The 9,401-nt window shown below is 32.5% G+C and overlaps 1 protein-coding gene across 1 annotated transcript; it reads right to left on the minus strand.

Annotated features, from left to right (window-relative positions):
* Nucleotides 1-4,858: 4,858 nt before the first annotated feature.
* Nucleotides 4,859-5,380, minus strand: LOC107917554 (UDP-glycosyltransferase 91C1). The gene has a single exon (XM_016846882.2). It carries the CDS (start codon nt 5,378-5,380, stop codon nt 4,859-4,861), a length of 522 nt encoding a protein of 173 aa, XP_016702371.1.
* Nucleotides 5,381-9,401: the final 4,021 nt, after the last annotated feature.

Raw genomic sequence — 9,401 nt, forward strand, 5'->3', positions numbered from 1 at the left:
CTTCTAGAAAGAAAATATATTTGTGTTTAACTTGACTTGCAAGCAATCTCTTAGAATTTGGGTCACACAATTCTAACAATCTCCACCTTGACAAGAATTCTTTCAATGCCATATTTGTCAAAACCCGCCACGGGCCTATCTCGAACTATGCAGGGAATTAACTGAGTCGAATCTATACTGAGAAGCTAGAAGACTTCTAGCCTTCGACTTGTGCATTACCAAATCAAAACTATCTCGGGTCTGATTTTCACGAACACAGTGCCCTAACTTTTCAAAACCTACATCCAAAAGAGAACCTCTCTTCAACGAAACGATCATACCTTTTTCCCTCCTATGACCAAATTGCCTCTGCTCCAAACGAGTTGACTTTGACTCCGTAACGTACGAGGGACGTCCGATTTCACCGGTCACTGTAGAACCTTCCAGAATATAAAGACTGCTAGTTCTTTTGCCTTTTAATAAAACGAGAGCTCCACGAGATACTTTAATGTCGCTCGACTCGATGTTGATTCTGCATCCTTTCAAGTCTAAAATACTCAAGGAGATGAGATTCTTTCGTAAATCAAGTACATACCTGACATCTAAGAGTGTCCTAATCGTCCCATCGTGTATCCTAATTTTAACAGTACCAATACCGATTATTTTACTAGATGAATCGTTTCCCATGTGCACAACTCCACCTTCAACTGAACTGTATGTGGAGAACCATTCTCTATTGGGACACATGTGGAAAGAACATCCTGAATCTAGGATCCACTCAGACGTAAGCTTGGAGTTATCGCTCGTTGACACTAACAAGAAATCATCACCGCCTTCATCGACCAAATTAGCATCAGCTACATCTTCCTCGTTACTCTCAGCAGCTCTTTTATTTCGCAATTTAAAATAATATCTGCTTTGACGTGACCTAACTTTTTACAATAGCGACACATTTTGTCTCGTTTCTTTGATGCTACCAAAACGGAAGCTTGCCTATCTGCTTTGCTATTCAAACCAAACTTATTGTCGAGTTTGTCTCTACTCAACAAATAACCCTTCACATCTTTGAACGAGAGTTTGTCTCAGCCATAAATCAGGGTCTCCTTGAAAGACTTGTATGAAGAGGGTAAAGAGCACAATAATAGCATAGCTTGATCTTCATCATCAATATGAACCTCAACGTTCTTTAAATCATTTTAAAAGAGTAATGAATTGACTGATGTGATCTCTAAGAAGCTCACATTCGTTCATGCGAAACGTAAATAGATGTTGTTTCAACACTAAACGGTTAGCCAGAGACTTAGTCGCATAAAGAGTTTCTAACCTTTTCCACAAGGCGAATGAGGTCTTCTGCATCAATACCTCTTGCAATACTGTATTCGCGAGGCACAACTGGATTACAGACAAGGCCTTTTCATCAAGCTCTTCCCATTCTGTTTGATTTAAATTCTCAGGCTTTTTCCTTGTAACAACCTTTTTCAAGCCATTTTGAACTAGAATTGCCCTCATTCGAACTTGCCACAGATTGAAATTTGTCTCACCATCGAACTTCTCAATTTTAAACCTTATTGCTGTCATCTCTGAACGGGCTGATCTATAAAAATTAAACTAGCTCTGATACCACTTGTTAGGATCGTCCTGATTAAGCAACGAACAAGTAAAAATAGTAGAAGAAATTGAGAAGATGAACACACAAATTTAACGTGGAAAAATCCCTCCAAAGAGAATAAAAAACCACGGGCAAAGATAATTTTACTATAATGGCAAAAGAATGAAGAGTACAAAAGATTGAGATAAAAAATAAACCCCGAATACCCGAAAAACAAAGAACCCGAAAAACGTAAACACAAAATTCTCTGAATGTGTTATGAGTTCTAATCTAATGGGTGTGTTTATTTCTAAGATTGTAAAAGAGCCTATTTATAGGCTAAATTAGTAAGTCAAATAAACTATCCTAATAAATGCTAAATATATTATACTAATAAATACTAAATCTTCTAGAAAGAAAATATATTTTTGTTTAACTTGACTTGCAAGCAATCTCTTAGAATTTGGGTCACACAATTCTAACACATGGCCCGAGGCTTTGAGTCATGGGCGATTAGTAAAATCATGGCGATTGAACCGCCGAATAGGGAGGCTATGTATAGGGTTTTTAAATGGCTACGGTTTACAAAAGATGAGGTGGATTTTGTAGCTTTAAAAGAAGGGGCGGTCATTGTTAAATTTGGTTACATTGAGGATCGTAGTCGTATACTGAACCTCACTCCTTGGTTATTTGATCGATGCCTCTTTTCCATGCTGCCTTTTGAGAAAGGAAAAGACATAGAATTGTATGAATTCTGGATGTCACCGTTTTGGTTAAGGGTTTACAATATCCCTATTGAACTTATGGATAGATAGACGGCTCTGGATATTGGCAATACTATAGGCGAACTGGTGGCAATTGATTGGAAGGATCGATATGGAGGGTGGACAGAATTTATGAGACTCAAAGTTAAGATCAATGTTCTAAAACCATTAAGGAGGGTTGTGAAGCTGGTTGATAAAGATGGGCTGGAAACGATAGGGGTGCTAAAGTATGAGAGGCTCCTGGACTTCTGTTATGCTTGCAGAATTATAAGACATACTGTTAAAACGTGTACCTTCGACAAGGAGGGTGATTAAGTGAATGCTTTAAACCCCCAGTATGGGAGCTGGATGAGAGCACCGATCGTGACCCCAAACCAAGATAGATGATTGAAAAGAAATAGGGTGGAGTTAGTTATGGAAAAAGCCAAAATGAGCGGGGGAAAAGATGAAAGTCAAACACATTCGAGGGGTGAAAGTGAGCAAATGGCATATAAGGGAAAAAAAGCTGGGGAGGAGGATTCCATATCCGACTCTCCTTTGGAGAGAAAAATCCCAAAGGCCATAAGGAGTGGAATGGGAATATTCAGAAGTAAACGAAAAAGACACAGGGGTTCAAATGGAGAGAATACGGATGAAATCCCGGCAAGGCTTGTTAAGAGAAAGCTTTCAGAAACTGTTTCACCTTTGAAGGCGGTGGCTGGTGACCAGCCCTGCCATGAGCAATGAAAATCCTTTAATGGAACTGTCGTGAGGTTGGTAACCCTGCGACAGTTCGCGAGTTAAAGCAACTCCTTGTTGCTAATGTTTCGGATATTGTTTTTTTATGTGAAACAAAAATTCATTCTAATAGGTTCTCTCGCATTCGTTCTTCTTGCAGAATAGAGGGGTGTCTTGTTGTGTGCTCAGAAGGGAAGAGTGGTGGCTTGGCTTTGATGTGGAGGATTTATTTAAAGCCCTCCCATTTTTTCAAAAATTGTAGTATTTCTTTAGTATTTATACAAGTGGCGCTATTTTTTATAGCTCCACCAAAAGATTGATTTTTTTTATCCCAATTGCGACGTGGCATGTTAGTGACGCCAAACATTTTGACTCGACAAACTTTTACTGTAAATTTTAAGTTATTTACGTATTTTATCAAAAAAATAAATCATTTACATAATTAATTTTTTTAGGGTTAATTTTGGGTTTTTTACTAAAATAATACAAAAAAATTAAAAAAATACCAAAATAGTATAACTTTTTTTATTTACGGAAATGGTACAAAAAAAAAAACAAAACAGTAGTGGAGGGACTGCCACAGGCAGCACCAATGGTGCCAGTGGTAGAGGCGGCTCCAAAGGTGCCACTGCCATAGGCGGCACCCCCCATTTATTCTTACTTTTGTTATTTTCAGATTTTTTTATAAAAATAGTATTAAAAATAAAATACCGAAAAAATATATTTATGAAAAAATAAAATACGAAAATAGTATATTTACTGAAAGTAATAAAATTCGAAAAAAAATACGAACAAAGGGCCAAAATAAGGGTTTTTCACTAAATTTATATAAAAAAACACACTAAAATAATACATTTCAAACATATGTACTAAAATAATAAAATTCGAAAATAGTATATTTTTTGAAAGTAATAAAATCCAAAAATAAGAAAAATACGAACAAATGGCCAAAATAAAAGTTTTTCACTAAATTTATATAAAAAACACTAAAATAATACATTTCAAACTTTATGTACTAAAATAATATAAAATAATAAAATACGAAAATAGTATAGTTTTTGAAAGTAATAAAATCTAAAAATAAAAAAATACGAACAAATGGCCAAAATAGGGTTTTTTTACTAAATTTATATAAAAAAACACACTAAATTAATACATTTCTCATTGTTTGTATGCTTCAATTGGATATTTTTCATTTAATATTTTGATTATATTTTTGTTTTTAATATGATATTTAGAATTACCTAATTCATAAATAGAGCACTTAAATCTACATACATATTTATTGACAACAATATTTTTATCAAATGAATTGTGTACTTAAATACAATAACAGTTTGTGAAATGAAAAATAAATTTTGACATTCATTCACGTAGATTTTAGAGTAATATTTTAATGTGGATTTAATGTATTATTAGTGAATATTTTATACCTAATAAGAAACTTAAACAGGTAACAATAATGTATATGTAAATATATTTTGCCACAAACAACACAACCTTTTTCTAGGATACTTTTTTTTTTTACCAGAAAGCCATTTCCACGTAAACCTAATAATGACAAGCTGATGTTGAAAACTCTTCAATAACGGAGGCAACAGGCCTACCGGAACCATAGGTTTCTGGTAAAGCGTGAGAAGCAATTTAATCGCGTCCCGTTCGAACTCGAAGCAGGTGCGCATGGTTACAAATTGGCAACCTTGAATCAGTCGTCCCATCCGTTGGAAATCAGACATGTCGTCATCCATGCACTGTTGGTGACTTGGTGGTTCACCATCTCATGTAGCTTCAAAGCTATGTTGTTGCAAGGCTAATCTATCCACTCAGGGACGACCGTGAAATCTTCCGGTCGTTTCCGGCGATCACCGAGCAAAGCTGATGGTGGACCAAAGAAAGCAAACGTGGTGGCATTGAATATGCTGAAGAAAACCAAGTTGACGCCTAATGGAGCTGCAATACCAGGTAACCAGTAAGGTGCAAAATCATGGATTATCCAGTTGACGTTTGAGTTTTTGAGGAAGTCAGTTAAAGGGTCTCGAAGCTTGTCGTATGCCCTTTTAAGGTAAGGGACTTTGTCGATTGGTACCTCAGAAGTGGACTCAACTCCTGGAGGTAAGCCATGAACATGGGGAAGAGAAAACTCGACGAAACTTAATTTAGAGGACAGATGTGGGGGAAGTTTAGGGAGGCGACTAATATTTTTAGGGGTGGAAATATAGGATATTCGATGACCCTTTTGAGCCAAGAATTTGGAAACCTGGAGAAACGGCATTGTATGACCATAAGCTAGCCATGGGAACATAGCTATGTGAAGCCTTTCTGTTCTGTCCATGGCGGTTTTGGGGTGCAGATTGCAAAAGACAAAATACGTTTTAATTGGGAATCAGAAGATGAAATTCAAGAGGGTATTATATATATTTACTTGTGGGGATATTTTGACGTGTGGTCTGTGTGGTCTTTCACCGCTGGAGCTTTTTAAATGGAAAAAAATTATAAAAAAATTAAAAAATTATTTTAAAAAATTATAAAAAATTAAAATAGGATAAAAGTTATAAATTTATAAAATTACAAAAAAATATAAAAAGGAATAGAACTATATTTTTTATTTGATTTTAGGATATAATAAATTAAATACTAATTTTTTAATAAAATATAACTAATATTAAAAATATTAATTAATTAAACAAATAAAAACAAAGGAAGAAACTGAAACTTATCTTCGTCGGTGGGGGAGGTACCTTCAAATATTTAATTTTTTTGTGTGCAGGTTGGGGAACCAAACCAAACTAACCGCTTGTATACTGTTTTAAAAAAAATTGTATTTTGGTTTTAAATACGGATGCTGCCGATTGGTCGGGCATTACCATTTCGCTATTCCTTCTACCTATTTTCGTAAATATTGATCCATTTATCCTATTATGGTATTTATTTATTTATTTATTTTATATTATTTATGAAAAAAAACCCTCATATCCTTTATTGGAGGATAGTTCTATCAAATGTCATGTAAAACTCAAATGCATTAAGAGGGGTTGAATTAGTTATTACAATTTTGAAGAAAGAAGACAAATAAAAAATGACACAATGATTTAGGGTTGGTTTGGATTGGCAATTGGGTGCGATGCGGTGCGTTTAGCTTACTTTTTGTCTCACGCTACAGTATCTAATCTCACCGCCACCGCTGTTTTTACACTGACCGCAAGTAAACGCACCGCCCATCCAAATTCACCCTTAGACTAGTTGGACTCCAATTGTCTACCTCCACTATCTTAACTCTCTACAATTAAAGAATTCTCAAATCCATTAATTTGAAACCTTTTAAGAATAATGTTTAACATTTACAACTTTGTCATTTAAGTGGGCAAGCTAGAGCCACTTTCCAATGTTTTTTTATCTAAAATCTTAAAGTAACCACTTATAAATTTGAGAAATGAATCTCAAAGGTTGATATACAATGATTCAAGGCCATTCAAATAAATTACAACACTTGAAATAATGAAAGAGAATGAAACCCAAGTGTGTATAAAAATAAGCTTTGTAAACCTGTTTCTTGTCTTATTCTTGATGTTCTTGAACTCTATTTATATCATCTCAATGATTTCTAGCCGTTTGAAGTAGTTAGAAGGAAAATTGAACCATTGGAAACATTTACTTGACATAAAATGTAGTTGCAGAGGCTTATGTTTTGATATCTACTTAAAATATGTAGTTCCAATACCTCTATATTGGGGTTTGGTACTCCTAAATTCTCACAAAACAATTTTGCTTGTCATGTACATGACCAAAGACAGCAGAGGCCCGATACATAGCCATATGTATCGGCAATTAGGCCAAAGAGTTTGATACCCTTAATAATGCATCAGAATACACCCTAAGCATTTAACAAAATTTCATTAAGAGAATATTTTGTTATATCAAAACATTTGAAAATTAAAATTAATATATTGCGTAAAGAAAGAGGAAGAGAAAAAAAAGAAAAAAAGGGAAGAAAAGGAAAAAAAGAAAAGAAATACTTTTATTGGTGTTTACGTTATATTTTCAATCAATATATTTATTTATTTTTACATTCATTCTATGTATACTAATCAAACACACTTATAAAATGACTTAAAAACATAATTATCCTAAATATTGGCATAAAACGAATTAATAACATGTAAAATTACATAAAAAAATTTTGAACCTCATATGATGGTCTAATGATTAAGGGTGTTTACCGCCTCAAGTGTGATCTGGATATGTGCTTGATGGACCATTTCTCATATTGCATATTTAAAAACAATAGCATTTTTTTGAAATGGAATCTTTTAAACAAAATTTTTACCTTGTTCCCGATTAAAGTTGGCCACTAAGCTTAAGCCAATTATTGCATAATTGATTTTAAGACCATGCCAATTTGCTACATAAGTCCCCCTCTTTTGTTCCATCATTTGATAACTTCTTCAATTTAGTTCATATACTTTATATATAATCACTTAACCCACATGCTAATTTCTGATCAATTCGATTTAATTAAAATTGACCTTAAATTGAATGTTTCCGACACTGACCAAAAATCGAATCGTTATATACACTATGCTCAATAAGTTGAAATTGTAATTTAAGTTTTACTCACTCACCAAGTAGCAATCACACCCATATACTTAAATTAGATATCTCACCCTTGAGACTTTCTCCAATAAAAGCTTAAAATATGTGAATTTCAATGTTGAACAAGCTTTGATAAAAAGAGTTGGAGACTAGCTTCCTTAAGTAAATTTCAATCCATTCTGATATGTCTTGATTTCACCAAATCAATTACCCTTAATATAAATATACAAAGAATTAAGATAAGTTTTCACAAAATTGACTCAATCTTTTTTCTTGCATATCTTAACATATAGGACTTTTGAAAATCTTTTCTTATTTAATTTGATCTCTTATTCAATTATAATATCGAGATTTAATGCTCAAAATTCTTAAATTGATGTAAATAAATAATCAAACATAAAAGATTGAAAATATACCAACAATTAAAGTAAATTGTAGAATAATGATTGATTTCCATCCCTTTATAAAGTGATTGAAACAAAAAGACAATCAATAACACAATCAATGAATACATATTCTTAGTTAAATTAACAGAACTCAGCCTAGAATTGGAGAGGCCTTATTTTGCTATTGGGTTACACTATGCTCATTTTAATTATTTTTTTAAAGGGTTATTAACGAGGTTTCATTAAGGTGTATTTAGTTCGGTTCGATTTTTAGATAAAAATTGAATTGAATTGTTCCATTCAATTTTTCACTTCTAAAACCAAAATTGAAACCGTATATAATAAAAATTGAAATATTTGAAATCAATAATCGCGATTCGATTAAGTTCGGTTCGACGGTTTTTACTAAATCTAAGCTTTGTAAAAAAAATCACATTCTTTTATGCCCAAAAAATTTAATATTATAATTTTTTTTATTTTTTCACAACAATCATAATACAGATTCATTTATACATCTATAAAATGAATTAAATAAGTTTGTTCATGTTTGAGTATTTAATGATATAAATCAGCATTTAGTTTTTTTAAAATATATATAAGATAAATATTAGTGTCCCATATTTTTTTTCCATATTTGAGTATGAATTAATATGGTTCACTCAAGCTTCATGTTGGGTTGACTATTTGTTAATGTGAAATTATAGAGTAAAAATTTGAAGATTAAATATATTCTAAGCAAAATTTTCAGAACTAGATTAGTGGTCGATTTGGTCAGACCATTGATTCATACTGTCTGATTAAATGAATCATTAAAAAACATAAAAATAAAAAGCGATTCAATTAATTTTTTTTGCCTGGTTCAATCGATCTGTATCGATTCGCAGGTCAATTAGTCTGATGTCTCTTTTTGGATTGAGATCTTGACAGGTTCTCGATCCAACCAACTGATCCAATTAGGTTCAAACAATCATAACTCTAAGTTTCTACATTTCGTACATTTAAAATTTATTCCTCTAACTTTTATTTTCAATAATTTAAAATCTCTCTACCTTGTGGTTTTAAAAATTCGTTTTCAAATTATATATAACCACATTTAATTGCAAAGTCAACGATATTAACTATTTGAATTAATTAAAAAAATTATAAAAATATAGAGACCAAATGATGCTAGAAATTAAAGTATAAGGATTAAATCTCAAATTTAAGCATATTAGGACTAAAATTGAAATTAAAGTATAAGAATTAAATTTCAAATTTAAGCATATAAAAAGGACTAAAGTTGAAATTTAACCAATTTATAAAATGGAAAAAAAAAAGCTTGTGGGTGTGTGCCACGTGCCAGCAAGACGAAAGGACAACAAAAGATATTTGAAAAAT

Source organism: Gossypium hirsutum, chromosome D13, assembly GCF_007990345.1.
Source record: "Gossypium hirsutum isolate 1008001.06 chromosome D13, Gossypium_hirsutum_v2.1, whole genome shotgun sequence".
Lineage (NCBI taxonomy): Eukaryota > Viridiplantae > Streptophyta > Magnoliopsida > Malvales > Malvaceae > Gossypium > Gossypium hirsutum.

Bases quoted from the DNA above. Each gene is read 5' to 3' on its own strand.
- LOC107917554 (XM_016846882.2), bottom strand. From the start codon at position 5,380: ATGGACAGAACAGAAAGGCTTCACATAGCTATGTTCCCATGGCTAGCT.